The sequence below is a fragment of the Crassostrea angulata genome, chromosome 10 (genome assembly GCF_025612915.1).
Source record: "Crassostrea angulata isolate pt1a10 chromosome 10, ASM2561291v2, whole genome shotgun sequence".
In the NCBI taxonomy this organism is placed as follows: domain Eukaryota; kingdom Metazoa; phylum Mollusca; class Bivalvia; order Ostreida; family Ostreidae; genus Magallana; species Magallana angulata.
In genome coordinates, this window is record NC_069120.1 from 3,058,470 (window position 1) to 3,075,202 (window position 16,733).

General features: G+C 33.8%; 2 protein-coding genes across 2 annotated transcripts; both read right to left on the reverse strand.

Annotated features, from left to right (window-relative positions):
* Nucleotides 1-2,903, reverse strand: LOC128166791 (uncharacterized). Its single transcript, XM_052832172.1, has 4 exons — nt 2,203-2,903; nt 1,944-2,100; nt 1,156-1,241; nt 1-889 (listed from the first exon to the last, which is right to left on the reverse strand). Exons 1-4 carry the CDS (start codon nt 2,550-2,552, stop codon nt 724-726), a joined length of 759 nt encoding a protein of 252 aa, XP_052688132.1. The 5' UTR covers nt 2,553-2,903; the 3' UTR covers nt 1-723.
* A 10,540-nt stretch (nt 2,904-13,443) lies between these two features.
* LOC128167616 (uncharacterized) lies at nt 13,444-16,473 on the reverse strand. The gene is made up of 5 exons (XM_052833435.1): nt 16,368-16,473; nt 14,963-15,697; nt 14,534-14,690; nt 14,301-14,386; nt 13,444-14,046 (listed from the first exon to the last, which is right to left on the reverse strand). Exons 1-5 carry the CDS (start codon nt 16,370-16,372, stop codon nt 13,941-13,943), a joined length of 1,089 nt encoding a protein of 362 aa, XP_052689395.1. The 5' UTR covers nt 16,373-16,473; the 3' UTR covers nt 13,444-13,940.
* Nucleotides 16,474-16,733: the final 260 nt, after the last annotated feature.

Consider the following 16,733-nt stretch of genomic DNA (forward strand, 5'->3'; position numbering starts at 1 on the left):
TTGGTGTTCCAAATGAAGAATTTAATAATGACAACACTTTCACAACTACAATAAAATGACAAAATAACACCGGTACATAAATTACATGTATATACATATCATATATATTGCGTGAAATAGTGGAATTTTTAACAAAAGTGGCTAATGCAGGCACAAAAACTCATCAAACAAAAACAGCCTAAAGCATAAAAAACAACAATCACAATATATTTGAGTTATAATGACAACTGATAAGTACTAAAGTTACTACGACATAACATGAGTATTTATGGCAGCATATATAATATGTATACTCCTCCTAAAATAATACAAATAGAACACAATTATGCTGTTGAATGCTTATCAAGCTAGTTCAAAGAACACAATATAACTTGATTTATCTTCAAAGTAGTAATTGCACATAGAAATAAAACTTCATTCACAATTGTTTGAACTGGCAGTGTTGTGTGTAAGACATCTTCCCATTAACATCAATCATGAAACAACATTTCTTACTGGATCATGTAGACTTTAATGACACTAACCAGTGAGCTGGGTTTCTATCCAGTCAAAATATGCCAGTTCGATCAAGGGTTTATGTGAGAGAGGAGCGGGGCAGAAACCCTTGACTTGGGAAGATGTGTGTAAGAGGGTGTATATCTAGTTAGGTGGCCAGTATCATCATGACCTGCAATCACTGAGTAGGAGAGGGTAAGTATGGCAACTGAAAACTTCAGGTGATTCCTAGAGTTTATAATGACCATTCGGCTCCTTGTACCTACGGTTTGAATTGTAGTCAGGGTTCCTGAAGGTAGCCACGTCCTCTGAATCACCAATGTTTAGTCCTCTATTAGTGTGACCATTCATTTCAAGTTCCATCTCTTTCACTTTAGATCGCTTGTGCATCTTTCTGTTGTGGAATATAATATCTTCATGTATTATGTGTTTGTTACATTTGAAGTTATTCAATTGTTTTATACGTAAAAAGATAACCTCGTAAGTTTTATGGCCTTTTTCTTACTTAATTGATTATTGCAATAAAGTATCTGTCGATGGAATTAAAAAAACATATTCATATTAACATTTTCATCAATGGAAAAGATAGACACTGGGGATTCAAATATCTAAAGTATGGATATATGAGTTTATGATAAAATAACATGGACAATAACTGACCTTTTGTAGTGCCAGACGCCAAAGGAAGTGATTACTAAGACCAACAAGATGGCCGCTCCCACGCCAACCAACATACCAGTATTGTCCTACAACCGAAAGGTATGCAGTTAATATTTTCCTTCCTAAAGTTACAATTGTAAAGTACAAAGTCAAATCCGCAGGTCTTTGAAGTTAAATACATTACCGAATCCGAATGTTGTTGAATCAGGCAAATATTTACGTCATTTCCAGATTGGACAAGTTTTATTGTTATTTTTTTTTATGATGTTGGATATATAACGACTAATTTATAGGGAAAACCTACATACAGGTGTAAATAAATAGAGTTACTCTTGATACATTTAATAATTATTTTAAAGGATTGCGCAAGATTTATTATTAATTCAATAACAGGTGACACCTTTATGTCCGACGGTCAAGGTCTAATTTAAACTAAAAACCGAAAACCAATGTCACTCGAAATGAGTCATTTTTACACGGTGACAGTATAATAAAACACGAAGTCAATTACATAAGATGCAATATCCTTCTTTTTGTAATGCAAAAATTTTGGCAGGGATTTCACGATCTTCCTTTGCATTCAGAGTACTAGTATCTTATATCAAGGAATAAGGCATATATGAAATAAAAAAAAAACCCACTTTCAATCTATTTTTTTAACTCATTAGTTCTTAAAGCTCGCTCTGATGCTTTGTCCTTTTTTTCTTTGAATATTGCTTTAAAATTAACTCAGAATGAATGCATAAAAATTTATATTTGCATGCCAACCGAATGTAATATGTACATACTTTATCAGAATCAACGGCTTTTTTGTCTGTGGTTTCCGCCTGATATTCCCTTAGGTTAAACATCTGAAGGGCGGACTTGACACTGTCCTTGACCTGATCATCTTGAAGGTCACATTGCGTGCAGCTATATGTATACAGGATCTTTGTGACCGGTTCCCTGAAATGATTGGTTTCAGAGTTTTATAATTCATGTGGTTGAGTTAAAGTAATGAGAAAAGTAAAATAAAAGCAATGATTGAAAGAATAAAAATTAACCTACTTGGTGATGTTATGTAAAACAGCAACTTGAATAAGTTTTATCTCCAAAAACTGAGAATCTACAGATTTAGGATTCTGTTGATGGATGAGATTCAATATTTCTTTTTTGAGTTCCTGAAGCTTGGCTTGTGAGACTTGACCTAGAACCAATATACTTCGACTTCCTTCTTCATTTTTATGAATTGTTATAGTTGTGATGGTTATTCTTGGGGTAGATCTTTTCATGAAAGGAGTTGTTGTTAGTGGTATGGCTGTTGATTGCGAAGCAGTAGCTGTGGGTTTTGTGGTGGTTGTTTGGGAAGTCGTTGGCGGTTTTGCAGTTGTTGATGGTGGAATGGTGGTTATTTTCATGAATGTTGGTGATTGTGTTGTTAATTTGGCGGTTGTTGAATGTTCGATGGATGGTGTGGTGGTTATTGTTGGTGTGTTGGTTGTGGTGGTTGTTGTTTGGGTGGCTGTTGTTGTTGTACGTGAAGTGGTTGTTTTCGGTTTGTTGGTTGTTGTTGGAATGGTGGAAATTGTTGTTTGAGTGGTAGTTGGTGTTGTTGTGGGTGTGGTGCTTGTTGTTGGAGTGGTTGTTGTTGTTGTTAGAGTGGTTGTTGTTGTGAGGGAATTTGTTGTTGTTGGAGTAGTAGTTGATGTTGTTGGAGTGGTTGTTGTTGTTAGAGTGGTTGCTGTTGTGGGAGTGGTTGTTGTTGGAGTCGTTGTTGTTGTTGGAGTGGTAGATGTTGTTGGAGTGGTAGTTGTTGTTGGAGTGGTAGATGTTGTTGGAGTGGTTGTTGTTGTTGGAGTGGTTTTTGTTGTTGGAGTAGTAGTTGTTGTTGTTGTTGGAGTGGTTGTTGTTGTTGGAGTAGTAGTTGTTGTTGTTGTTGGAGTGGTTGTTGTTGTGTTGATTGTTGTTGTTGTTGTTGGTGTGGTGGTGGTTGTTGGAGTGGTTGTTGTTGTTGGAGTGGTTGTTGTTGTTGTTGTTGTGTTGATTGTTGTTGTTGTTGTTGGTGTGGTGGTGGTTGTTGGAGTGGTTGCTGTTGTTGGTGTGGTGGTTGTTGTTGGAGTAGTAGTTGTTGTTGGAGTGGTTGTTGTTGTTGGAGTAGTAGTTGTTGTTGGAGTGGTTGTTTTTGTTGGTGTGGTTGTTGTTGTTGGAGTGGTTGTTGTTGTTGGGGTGGTTGTTGTTGTTGGAGTAGTAGTTGTTGTTGGAGTGGTTGTTGTTGTTGTTGTTGGTGTGGTTGCTGTTGTTGGAGTGGTTGTTGTTGTTGGAGTAGTAGTTGTTGTTGGAGTGTTTGTTGTTGTTGTTGGTGTGGTTGTTGTTGTTGGAGTAGTAGTTGTTGTTGGAGTGGTTGTTGTTGTTGGAGTAGTAGTTGTTGTTGGAGTCATTGTTGTTGTTGTTGGTGTGGTTGCTGTTGTTGGAGTGGTTGTTGTTGTTGGAGTAGTAGTTGTTGTTGGAGTGGTTGTTGTTGTTGTTGTTGGTGTGGTGGTTGTCGTTGGAGTGGTTGTTGTTGTTGGGGTGGTTGTTGTTGTTGGAGTAGTAGTTGTTGTTGGAGTGGTTGTTGTTGTTGGAGAGGTTGTTGTTGTTGGTGAGGTTGTTGTTGGTTTGGTTGTTGTTGTTGGTTTGGTTGTTGTTGTTGGAGTGGTTGTTGTTGTTGGTGTGGTTGTTGTTGTTGGAGAGGTTGTTGTTGTTGAAGTGGTTGTTGTTGTTGGAGAGATTGTTGTTGTTGAAGTGGTTGTTGTTGTTGGAGAGGTTGTTGGTGTTGGAGTCGTTGTTGTTGGAGTGGTTGTTGTTGGAGTGGTTGTTGTTGTTGTTGGTGTGGTGGTTGTTGTTGATGTGGTTGTTGTTGTTGGAGTCATTGTTGTTGTTGGAATGGTTTTTGTTGTGGGAGTCGTGGTTGTTGTTGGTGTGGTGGTTGTTCTCATTGTTGTTTTCAATGTAGTAGTTGTTGTTGGTTTAGTTGTAGTTGTGGCAATTGTTGTTGTTGTTTTGGTGGTTGTTGTCGTTGAAGTTTTCAATGTGGTTTTGGTTAGTTCCGTTACATTCAAAGTTAGTTTGATTCTGAGAGGGTAAATAAAAACAAAGTATTATTTTAGCTTAGTAGTATTTGGCCACATATAATAAAAAGGCATACAGTTTTGTAGATGGTAAATTATCTGTCATATCGTTTTGTAATCAATAGGTAGATAAAAGAGTAAACAGAATACAGTTTAAAGAATAAATGTTAGGGCCTATTTCTAGATGTCAATTAAGGAGTCTCGGGGGAGAATGTTTCAAACGTACGATTTCCTTTAATTTTTTTTACAGTGAAATGTCAACTTATGAGAAAACTATGTGCAAAATATAAAGTAAATTGACCGGATAGTTTATATTTTTGCCGCGCTCAAATTTTGGTCGTATGTCCGATTCATCACCGACATTCTATATAGGATTATATAGGAAAATGAGGGTTTTCATTTTCAATTTCATATTCAAAAAATTACAAACATACGATTTTCTTTTAATTTTCAGCGATGAAAGGTTAACGTATAAGTAAACTTTTTGCCAAATTAAAACGAAATTGACCGGATGGTTTTTATGCTATCCGCCCTCATAGTTAAGTTTGATCCTATAAACGTACCGTGCCAGCCATTTTACATATAGAAATGTATATAAAAAAAGGATGTTTACGAATCAAATTCTTTTTTTTTTTTGGTAGTAGAAGAAAAACACCTTTCCACTCACACATAACGTAGAAGGATCGCGTATATGTTTTTTTTTTCTTGGCAATTTATAGTTTTGATTTTAATTATTGACGCTGCAATAGAAAGTGCACGAGGTTTATTTTTGTCAATTGTTACGTCAGAGGATCAACTGACGTCATCGTAAGACGTTGATTCCGACGACAATATCGTCGATTTTGAAGAAGCGGCGAGATGATTAAAATACTTCTGACATTATTCTAACGATTCTTTTCACTAAATATAATTTTTTGATAAATCATTTTTTAAACATAAAAACGTTACATGATAACCTGTATATTTAAGCATATTACTTTACATTTGCGTTTTACGACAGTAATGCGCGATACCCTGCGCAGAGGGCGCAAAATTTTAAACCCGCTACCGACCTTAATGTGAACCTATGTAATATTTTTTAATAATATATTCTCAATTCTTTTTCTCAAATCCAAAGAAATGCTAGGGGTCTCTGTAATTTACAAAAAATCTTTTATATAGCTCAGCAAGTTTTCAACTTGGATCGTTGAATGAATTTTGTTATTGTGGTGTTTTTTTTCTTGGTTCAATTAAACAAGAGGCCCTATGGGCCACATCGCTTACCTGAGCAACACTGGCTTTTTATGGGCGTTCAAAGGATATTGTGCCATGCGGCCCCTCAGTAGATTAACCAAAAAATTATATCCGAATTTTCACTTATTTTTGCATATACTTAATCTTTGACATATTTACCTTTATGGAATACCATTTTTACTGAAAATAAGATCATATGCAATATAAATAACTAAATTTTCAGTTGGTGTTCACGGTTAACTTCCAATTCCCTTTATTTTAGCCCCCCCCATCACTTTATAAAACGATTAAAATACACAAGAGCATAAAGGTACATTTTCTCCCTCCAGTACTTACTAGTTATTGTATTTTAAAAAATTCTAATGTGAAAGAGGAAAAGTGTACCTCAGTGCACCAGAATGAATGCGCTCAATTCCTCAAATTAAAAACATTGAAAAATTTAATTGGCCTTCTCCATTATAGACGATTGTCATATTCCAGGCATGAATTCATTTCGTATGACATTTCATATCCTTACTCACTTGATTGAAGAATAAACTTAACTGAAAAATGTTGTCAAATATGTTAAAGAGCTATAATTCAAATTAATGTATTGGCAGGCATGTCGCTCTATTGTACCAAGGCCCATCCATTATTTTCCTCTTTATTAAAAAACAACAAATGTGTACAAACAAAGATGATTTTCCGTTGCAATAAATTTTTTAAGAACACTGATAATGCTTTTATCCTCATGATAACAATAATGTGTCAGGACTATGGAAACTGTTTAAAAGGCGTCGTTTTCATTTACTAGTGTTTGAAAAACTATCACAAATATGTGTAGATTTTAGGCAATTGATCGTTGAAGAAGGGGCACCAGAAAGTAGTTACAGCATATCATCCTTTTAGCAAGACATTTCTATTGATCAACCAAAATTTCAGCGTCAATCGTAGAATTATAAGCAAGATACATAGCGTGGTTTGAGTCATGTTTTTGTTCACATGAGTTTATTACATTCAACTTAAGATTTTTAAACTTGGTATTTCTTATTCAGCATAGCTGCATTTAAAATATAAACAAACTAAAGCATGACCTCAGCTTTGTGTACAAACATATAGAAGCATTGTGCGCAAAGCTCTGTATATTGCTTATAACTCGAAGCTTGACTCTCAGGTTAGTAAAATTATAGGAATTTGTAAACAATTAAAACAAGAGAAAACTGCACTAAAACAAAGAAAAAACTCAATTTATATTTCATCACATATATACTTTAGTTATATATTTCTAGCAGCGAGAAAAATCTCCGTTTAGATTGAAATTGCTAAGCATCTTTATAGAACATGTTGCATAAATCAACCATTACGTAGAGATCGCACCGAATTACACGCACCAACAAAATTTGACCCCCCCCCCCCGGTGGCCCCACCCTACCCCCTGAAAACATGGTTGAACAAACTAGAATGAATCAACACTACCTGAGGATGCATCCACACAAGTTACAGCTTTTCTGGCCAACTGGTATTTGAAAAGAAAATTTTTTTAAAGATTTTTCGCTGTGTATTCCTATGTAAAATTCGACCCACCCACTGTGGCTGCATCATGGTTTGAAAAAATTGAATCTACACTACCTGAGGATGCTTCCAAACAAGTTACAGCTTTTCTGGTCTTCTGGTTTTCGTTGAGAAGAATTTTCTCTATGTATTCCTATGTAAAAAATTTCGACCCCCATTGTGGCCCTACCTTACCCCCGGGGATCATGATTTGAAAAAATTTGAATCTACGCTACCTGAAGATGCTTCCACACACATTACAGCTTTTCTGGCTAACTGGTTTTTGAAAAGAAGATTTTTAATGATTTTTCTCTATACATTTGTATTTAAAAATTTGACCCCCCATTGGGGCCCCACCGTACCCCCCGGGGATCTTGGTTTGGACAAGCTTGAATCTACACTACTTGAGGATGCTTCCACACAAGTTACAGCTTTTCTGGCCAATTGCTTTTTGAGAAGAATATTTTAAAAAATATTTCTCTGTATATTTCACCTCAGGTGAGCTAACAATTATTTATGTCTCTGCTACATGTACACACACTTAGTATTTCCATCAGCAAAATAAATCTCCGTTTATACTGAATAGACTAGAGAAAACACTTACATTTAGCCTGAAACACATTGCAGTAATCAACTATCACGCAAAGACCATACCGTATTACCATTAGAATTTGTATTTTAGTTGTTAAAGTACCGTATCTGTTAATGTATCTTATTTTCCGCAAGTAACAGTCAGCTGTCTTATTCTCCGATGTCTATATTTGATTGATACGTAAAAATTACAAAATACAGGCGATAGTTCCCCTAAGTTACAAACCGTAACTCATGAAAACGAAACCAAAATCAAAACAAGCTAAAACCACCGGCAAAGGTGAAAATGTCAACGCATTGGAATATTTAATCTCAATTAACTTCACAAAATCGGCATTAATGTATCTTGCATGTTTCAAATATTCCTTACGCACGCAAACTGTTCCACAGCAACCAAATTCATCTTTGTCAGATTGACTCAGTTCTCATACGCTTCAAAGAGGTTTTTGAGTTATGGAATACCTAACCCGAAGTTAAAGTGATTGACCCCCATTCTCTCTGTCTTATTATTATTTTCGTAAATTACTCAAATTTGAAACAGAATTAGCCCTTAATTTTTGCAATTTATATTTTCCTTCCCATAAGGATAATTTATGCTCAACTACGTTGAATTTGACTCAGTAGTTCTTGAGAAGAAGATTTTAAAAAATGCACCCCACTTTTTCTACAGTTTCGAGGTTTTCTCCGCTTTGAATAAAGATCGGTCTTTCATTTCTGCAATTTATATTTGCCCTACCATAAGGATGCTTTCTGCCAAATTTGGTTGAAATTGGTCAAGCGATATAGAAGAAGTTCAAAATGTAAAAAGTTTACAGACGGACAGGCAGACAGACGGACGGACAGACGGACGACGGACAAAATGTGATCAGAATAGCTCACTTGAGCTTTCAGCTCAGGTGAGCTAAAAACGGAATTTTTTTAAAAACTAAACTGTGACCCCTTACAAGAAATATTTTCTTTGCATCACAGTTCTATAAAAGTATTTTTCACCTATAGATAATAAATCTACTTGAAGCTGTTTATGATAAATAGATGTATGTCAGGCAATATCAATGGTAATAACATATACTAGTATTAGATACAGAATGTATCATGATTTCGTAATTGGAAAACATGTCAATTTAAGTGAAGGGTGTATTTCCAAGCACAGTGCGTACAGTTTCATAAGGACATTTGTAAATCGATGAACAAACTATGTAAATTTTATTACTAATTTGTGTGATTTAAATAAACCATAGCACAAGTGCTCTTATATAAACAAAACACTAAGCTGGCACTAATACAATTCAGCAATCTTGTTAAGTCTATGCTCTATTCCCCATATTTCAATCGTGTATACCTCATATTTTTGTTCCCGGGGGTGGTGGTGACAGTCAGTACCGGGGGTCCGTTACCTCTGTATGTGTAGCTAGTCACACCCAGATCGTCGTTACCGCCGACATAATCGTAGTCAAAGACGTCGACCGATATTTGAAACGTTGGCTAAAACATGACAGGTAACGATAAAAACATGATAAGTTTAGTATATAGCTTAAACGATCAAAAACAAAGAAACGTATAGGACTCTCACTTCACCGTTAACGTTTCTCCACGTGTATTTGTCATGACCACGTAGAGCACCAGCAAATAGAAAGTGATGCGTGTCGTCTACCCGGTAGTCTTGATTATTTCCTTGACAAATCTGCCTATGAAAAGAAATTAACATTTTCGTTGAGCTGTAGCGCTTTTTGCTATTATAACCTATATCAAATCAAAACAAAACATCAATGATATATATGTTAAGGGCAAGTTTTATATTATTAACTAAAATGTAAACAATTTATAAATCGATTCGCATGCCCATGGCATTATTCTAACACAAAAGTATGACAATCTTACCCTTGAGTCGGAGATAGAGGTTGTAGACAGATCTGGAAGAAAACATCACACTCTCTACATCCCCAGAATGCAGTGTCACAGCCACAGTCCTGATCCCTGTTGTACTCCAGTAACCGGACCGATACGTCATAGTCTCCCATTGCTATCTAAAATTGATCAAATGAACGTGTAATTCATACATGATTAAATAGCTAATCAGAAGAATTGAATTTAACAACGCACATAAAGTTAAACAATATGATATCAATATACTGTTCATCAACGCATTTCAATGACATGTATTATTAGCAATATGAGATCAAAATACTACTGTACTTAAAGTTTTTTTTTTGTTTTTTTACAATCTTTGATTGACATTTCAAAATCAAGTAACCCCCAACAAGACATTGAAACATAAATAAGACAACGAATAAAAGAAAAAATGTTTGTATGCAAACAAAAAAATTAAATGATTAAAACCAATTGTGTGTAAAGAATTTTGGTAACCTGATTTTTGGAATATTGATATTTTTTATAGTTGATTTTTTACAGCCTTTTTTTTTGTTTTTACAGTTGTCTTCATTCAAGTTTTTTTACGTATGTTAATTCCTAACTTTATTATTTTGCTGTGGGAATAAAAAGGACATTTAAACTGACTTGGCAAGCATAGAGTAACAAACGTTATCTTATACTTATCAGACAATCTTGTTTAGAAATCTTTATTTTGTAGATAATACAATAGTATTCTGTTTCCTTTTTTTTCTTTTTTTCATTTAGTTTTTGAAGGTTATTTACAAGGTTATAAATACAATGTTGCTCTAAGAAAAGAGAGAAATAATAAAATCAGTCGAATAAATCGTACGTTATGTTTTAAAACTTTCCCTTGTTTGGATGTGTCTGAGTGACTAGCTTTTTTTAATCTTAAAACTGTTGATATGATATTAGCATTGAAAAAAATTGTTAATTGTGTATATTTACCTGTAAATTGCATATATAGATCCATATAATTGACAAAACGTAAAATGGTTTCATCATTGTGTTGGTCCGTTACAATACCAAATGGTGAGATGTTGATTACGAAATACAAACAAAAATCGGACCACTTCAGATGTGTAGATAACGGGGGAGGGACAGCCCCATTTGATTTTACAAAATGATCAGGATCTGTAGGTCACAGGTACAAATTATGATATGGACATGGACATAGGATGGGTTAATCTTGATTTTAACAAGGCCAAAAACGAATATAAAAAGCGTTATTTTCCATATTGCATATTGTTTTATTTAATATTTTGATTGTTTTAGGAATGTAAGTTATTTTAAATTATATAGTTATCATTAACCAGTATCAGGTTTTACAATCCCACTGAAATACCCATACATTTGACCAAAAAAATAAACAAAATACAGAACGGACAACATATCCATTGCGTAAACACCTGCAATATGTCAACACATCCTATCGCCTTACACAGGCAACTAGAAGTGATCTCAGCTTGTACACAAATTTGTCAGACTTTATATAATGTATTTAACCACAATTTTGATAATACGATTTTGATGATATTACGATATTAAATCATTGGAATAAACATTTGTTGTATTCAATTATTCCGTTATTAAATAGATGATATGAACAGATAGATCCCTTGATTTCATATTTTTATTTATCCAAAATCAGAGCAATTAAATTTGTCTGATAAACAACGGAGAAACAGTGGGTTAAAAGATAAGGGCAAAAAACATCTATGCGTAAAAAATGTCAGTATCCTGATTTTTAAAATATTTATATTTTTCTGATTATCTTTACATATTCTATTACAGTTAATTTTTCTCACGTTAATAATATATAATGAAAATAACGAACGCTATCATATACGACAATCTTATTTAGAAATCCCAATTGTGAAAATAATATAGTAAAGCTACTTTGGTTCCTCTTATTTCTACAAACATTAATCGAATAAATCCTATATTGTATCCCAAGTTATGTTTTAAAGCTTTCCGTTGTTTGGATCCATCTGCGTGACTAACCTTTTTAACCTGAAAAAAAACGTTTGTAGAATATTAGTATTGCTAAAATATTATTTATCCAAAATCAGAGCAATTTGTCTGATAAACAAAGGAGAAACAGTTGGTTAAAAGATTAGGTAGGGCAAAATACTTGTAGATATAAGAGGGTAATTTGATTTATATGTTGGGTAGTATATATAACGTTCCTTTTAGAGAACATTGTTTTTAAAAAAATTACATGAATTCAATTGAAGCCTGCAAATCAATCCATAATTTTTATTCAAAACAACTAAATGCGAAGTAAATAAACTAACAACAACTATTATCATCTCAACTACAGCATTTTATTCATCAGTTATAAATCGGTATATGAGGAACAAACATTTAATACATATACACCATATTTACAATCAACATGATATTAAGCAGAAGTAAAATTCCTTGAATTCTGAATAGTTGAGTGCAATAGAAAGCAATTAAAATACATGGACCGAGTAACGTTGTCTTTATTGAGCTATGTTGTACCACTCCATATTTTTGTTTTGTTTTGTGGATTCTGAGCAAACATACAATGATTTTAGATTGAAGTGTCCTTCAGTCTGAAATCTAATGTATCTCCATATATAACAATCGGGTGCTTTCTCGTACGCTCTATTCTAATGGATTAAAGTAAATTTCATTTTAAAAACCATATCATGACTGCCATACATGAAGGTTGTCATGCCTAGTATACCTAATTTTTTTTACTTTGAAAAGGACAATTTAAAGCCATCAATTACAACTCTTAAGTTTTGATTCAAGCAAGATGTAAAAAAAATCAGGCGTCTTAAAACGCACTGATTGCTTAAAAAGCAATGTAAAGCAACTTATTTGCACATACAGCCACCATGCTGCAAGGCAGCACAATTTTGTATGGTAAATGGAAGTTACTGTACGTTTACGATACAAACTCAATATTCTGTATCATCATATCAAGTTTGTTAAGTTTGTTGCAGACAAATATTTAGTTAAGATAAAGGAGATATCCCCATTATCTCACAAATAAAGAGAAGGTACTTATACCTAACTTGTCTGAAAAACAACGTAGATCACACCATCAACACAGGGGATTGTCCGTCGTATCTTTTAACAGTTAAAAGCAATGACTTATTAAGTGTGCGTTTATCTATTTCTATACATTACTGGTAGATATTGAGACGAGTACCTCGAATTCGGAGAAATCGCCGTGTTTCTTCTACTTGAACTCGTACCACGTGGCGATTGGTGACAGTGACTGTGGCAATTATGAAATCCCTTTCCATAGAAAATCGGTGTATGTGTCTGAATTTTAGTCTTTATAACTAAAAACGTTGTAAATGTTTTCACAAAGATAAACTTTCCTACAAACCATATATATTTTTAAATTTGAAGACGACTTACTAAGATTAGATGGAGATATTTTGTTAGGTCAGCTAACCGGGTAATTATTTTCACATAATAAGATTTAAAAGTTTATTTTAATGACAATAAAATAATTTCATCACATTTTAATTTTAAAAATAAATGATTCTGCAATCATACACGCTAAGCTAAACCACTTTCTTAGGTTAATTGCCTACTTGCAAACGCCCTTATCAAAATTAATATGTTATAGATAACACAAAAAATTGTCATTATCTGATATTTTGTTTGTTAACAAGCGACGCACTTCATTCATGTCTGACATGGATAGTAACATGTTCAACCAAATAGATATCTTGTGTAACGTAAGGTAATTCATTTCATTACATAATAAACAATGTAAAAAGCCAATGCAAACACAAGAGAAAACAAAGCTGTCGTATCCAGCATTTTAATTAAGACGCGAGTTTTGCTTTCTAGAATAACCTTGAACAATCATAGGGCAATGGATCCTGTGATATTTGTTATTTACGAAGACTATCGATAGAAATTCGTGCAATGACAGTTTGACATCTGAAATAGAAATACTCTTTATTTCAAAAACATTCATAATTACTTTTTAAATTGAAGACATAAACATACATTTAATAATAAATTTCAAGTAACAAGTAAGAAATGTGTCAAATGTTTTGGTTGTAAATGTCATTGTTTATTGACTTGCTACCATACCTCAAAACTGTAAATTACACAAAATTCGATAATAAATTGATGTCCAAGTAAACTAACGAAATAACTTTAAACCAATGATTCCTTACAAGTATTTTATTATTTAATTTCATGTCCAGTTAACATTTACTAACGATCCAAGAGTTAGCAATTCAATTAAAACATTATACAAATAAATAAAGAAAATAAGTAGAAAACATAAGGAAAATTCATTGTAACATACATTTTAAATGGTAATATGACAAATAATCATATGTTTGTTTTTCTTCAAATCTCATTCGCAAAATCTTGAAAAAAACGTTTTTCGTAGTTTTAAGAGCACTTGCTTGTACTGTCAAATATCACAATGACTACTCCATTCTCGGTCCCTCATGCTTCTTCTACGTTAGCGGGTTTTTCGTTGATCATTACCGGGTTATTGAGAGAAGGCGGGTCAACTTCCACTCCCTTTATTCTTGATTTTTGGTGCTGCTTTCTGATATGGAATACATTGATTGACATGTTACTTCATGTACATGTATTCTGATTTCGCGTTTTTCCTTCATTTATACTTTAAGTGTTGCGATAGCTAGGGTAATATGTTTTGAGTGAATCACTAATATTTTTAATACAGAAAGAGAGCATTTTTACATTGAAAAACATATGAATTTGAATTATAAGAGGTTTTGAACCTAAACAAAGCATTAGAATGAAGTATAATAGATTGCGCTCCAAGAGCTATGTGGATACCTTTTGTACCAGCACACAGCACCGATGACGATGACTATGGCCAGTAGAATGGACACCACCACCCCCACCACAAGACCGGTATTGTTCTTCAACAACAAGGAAGGATTCATTTAGGAAATGTGGTCACTAGTATGTCTTTGAAACATTACACATGAAATATGAGGTAACATATTATGAAAAATGTACGCTAAATACTTCGTGGTTGAATATATGATATTACTCATGTAACGTACCTTGAAATTAGCAACTGTGTTTTTGCCAATTGTTTTTTCCTGATAAAGTGTAAGGTTCAATATCTGAAGAGCTAATCTGACTTTGTCCTTGATCCAGTCATCAGTATGGTTGCACTGTGTGCAGTTGTATACAATCTGAATCTTTGTTGAGGACTGGCTGAAAGAAGATGGACAAATCAGATGGTTGAAATAAGATTGTTCCTCTTCTCAAACATGACGCTATTTGAAGATTTTGCTATGTACATAATTTCGTTGAAATTTGAAAAGGAACCAAATTCATATTGGATTATCTAATCCCTATCATCCGCCTAACCTGGCATTTAACCAGAATAAACTTTTATAAATATTGAAATATTTATATATTAATGAGAAATTTATTAAAATTTATTATAGAAAAAAATTACATGAATCTTAGGAAGAAATACTCACTCAGTAGTATTGTGATAAAATGCTATCTGAAAATGAAAATTCACATCTTTTGGCCTCTGGTGTTGGAAAAGTTTTGTGATTTCTTGACTCAGATTCTTAAGCTGGTTGTGTGAAACCGGACCTAAGACTAATATAGTAAGCCTTCCTCCTCCAGTTTTATGCTCTTTAGTTAAACCGGAATGTGGTTCTGTAGTATGAGATAATGCTGTTGTTGAAGACATTTGTCTTGTTCCCGTGGTTGATGGTGTGTACGATGACGTTGTCGTTGGTGGGTATGTTTTACCCGTAAAGATATATGCTGTGGGTTGGACTGTGGTTGTTGTTTTTGATGGTGCTGTTGAAGATGATTTTCTCGATGTTAAAGATATGTTTGCTGCCGTTGTTCTCAGTGCTGGTGTCGTGACTGTTAAGCAAGATGCTATTGTTTGTACTATATTTGTCGTTGGTTTAGCAGGTGTTGTTGAAATTGTATTGCTAAATAATGATAATATGTCTGAGGCTGATGATAAACTGGATGTTGATGATGTGCTGGATGTTGTAGTTGTTGGTCCAGTTGTTGATCCAATCGTAGTTGATGATGTTGTTGTACATGTTGCACATATTGCTGTAGACTCGCGCCCTTTTTGTGTTTTTAAGGTTGTATCCCTTGGCGGCAATGACATTGGTGAATTTCGTTCAGAAGTAATGTTGTTGTGCTCCATAAAAAAGCACGATACATTCACTTCAAGCTTTATTCTAAAAGGTGCCAATATAAAAGACAGGCTACGATATAAAAAACCAATATAGTAATCCAAGGGGATGAAAATAGTATTATACTGACAAAATATTATTGGCATACAAAATAGATTTAGAATTTTTAAATTCAACAATATTTGACTAAAAAACGTATTTTGAAAAGATTTGAACGGATAGAATATACAAAAGCTTCAGCTGGATTGGAACTCATGGCTTACAGATTCGTAGTAAATGCTCTAACCCACTACGCTATGCTGTTACGTAAATAATTAAGGAAAGAAAACATTTATAAAACTATGCTTGGTTTTATTGTTTATTTTGTTCAGAATGCGGCACTTTATGAAAGTGTCCCAAAACCACCTTAACTTGTGAATATGTTTTTAAATTAGTTTATATACAAAAAAGCAAATTACATTACAGTAAGCTAAAGTTTGTTGATTTATGAGGTCTTAGGATTTTTTTCTGCAATATTGTTAAAATAAGCAAATTTTAAATATCTTACTTCAGAGAAAAAAACTTGCATTTATCCATGAGTTTGTTTTTGTAATAGCTAGTTTATCAAATGTTCCTAGCACACGACTAATAGCTAACATTGACCTTCAATCACAAAGCAGATGGCACGACAAATCAAAACAGTATATATCCTTGACTATATTGTACCGTCCAATACCTCATGTTCTTGTTCCCGGGGGTGGTGGTGACAGTCTGTACCGTGGGTCTGTTACCTCTGTATGTGTAGCTTGTCACACCCAAATCGTCGTTATTGTCGTTGAAGAATCCGGAGTCGTAATCAAAGGCGTGGACAGATATTTGAAACGATGGCTAAAACATTACGGGTAACAATAAAACATGAAAAGTCTAGTATATAGCTTAAACAATAAAATCAAAGAAATGTATAGGACTCTCACCTGACCGTTAACGTTACTCCACGTGTATTTGTCATGACCACGTAGAGCACCAGCAAATAGAAAGTGATGCGTGTCTTCTACCCGGTCATCTTGATTATTTCCCTGACATATTCGCCTCAAAAAGAAAA

What these genes read in the sequence shown, in the direction of transcription:
- LOC128166791 (XM_052832172.1), bottom strand. Translation starts at nt 2,552, where the DNA reads ATGAAAATAACCACCATTCCACCATCAACAACTGCAAAACCGCCAACG. An exon ending in AAGCCGTTGATTCTGATAAA is followed by an intron (nt 1,242 to 1,943) that starts GTATGTACATAT and finishes TTTCGGTTGTAG; the next exon opens with GACAATACTGGTATGTTGGT. An exon ending in GGCGTCTGGCACTACAAAAG is followed by an intron (nt 890 to 1,155) that starts GTCAGTTATTGT and finishes ATTCCACAACAG; the next exon opens with AAAGATGCACAAGCGATCTA.
- LOC128167616 (XM_052833435.1), bottom strand. An exon ending in TTTTATCACAATACTACTGA is followed by an intron (nt 14,691 to 14,962) that starts GTGAGTATTTCT and finishes ATCTTCTTTCAG; the next exon opens with CCAGTCCTCAACAAAGATTC. An exon ending in ACACAGTTGCTAATTTCAAG is followed by an intron (nt 14,387 to 14,533) that starts GTACGTTACATG and finishes TTGTTGTTGAAG; the next exon opens with AACAATACCGGTCTTGTGGT.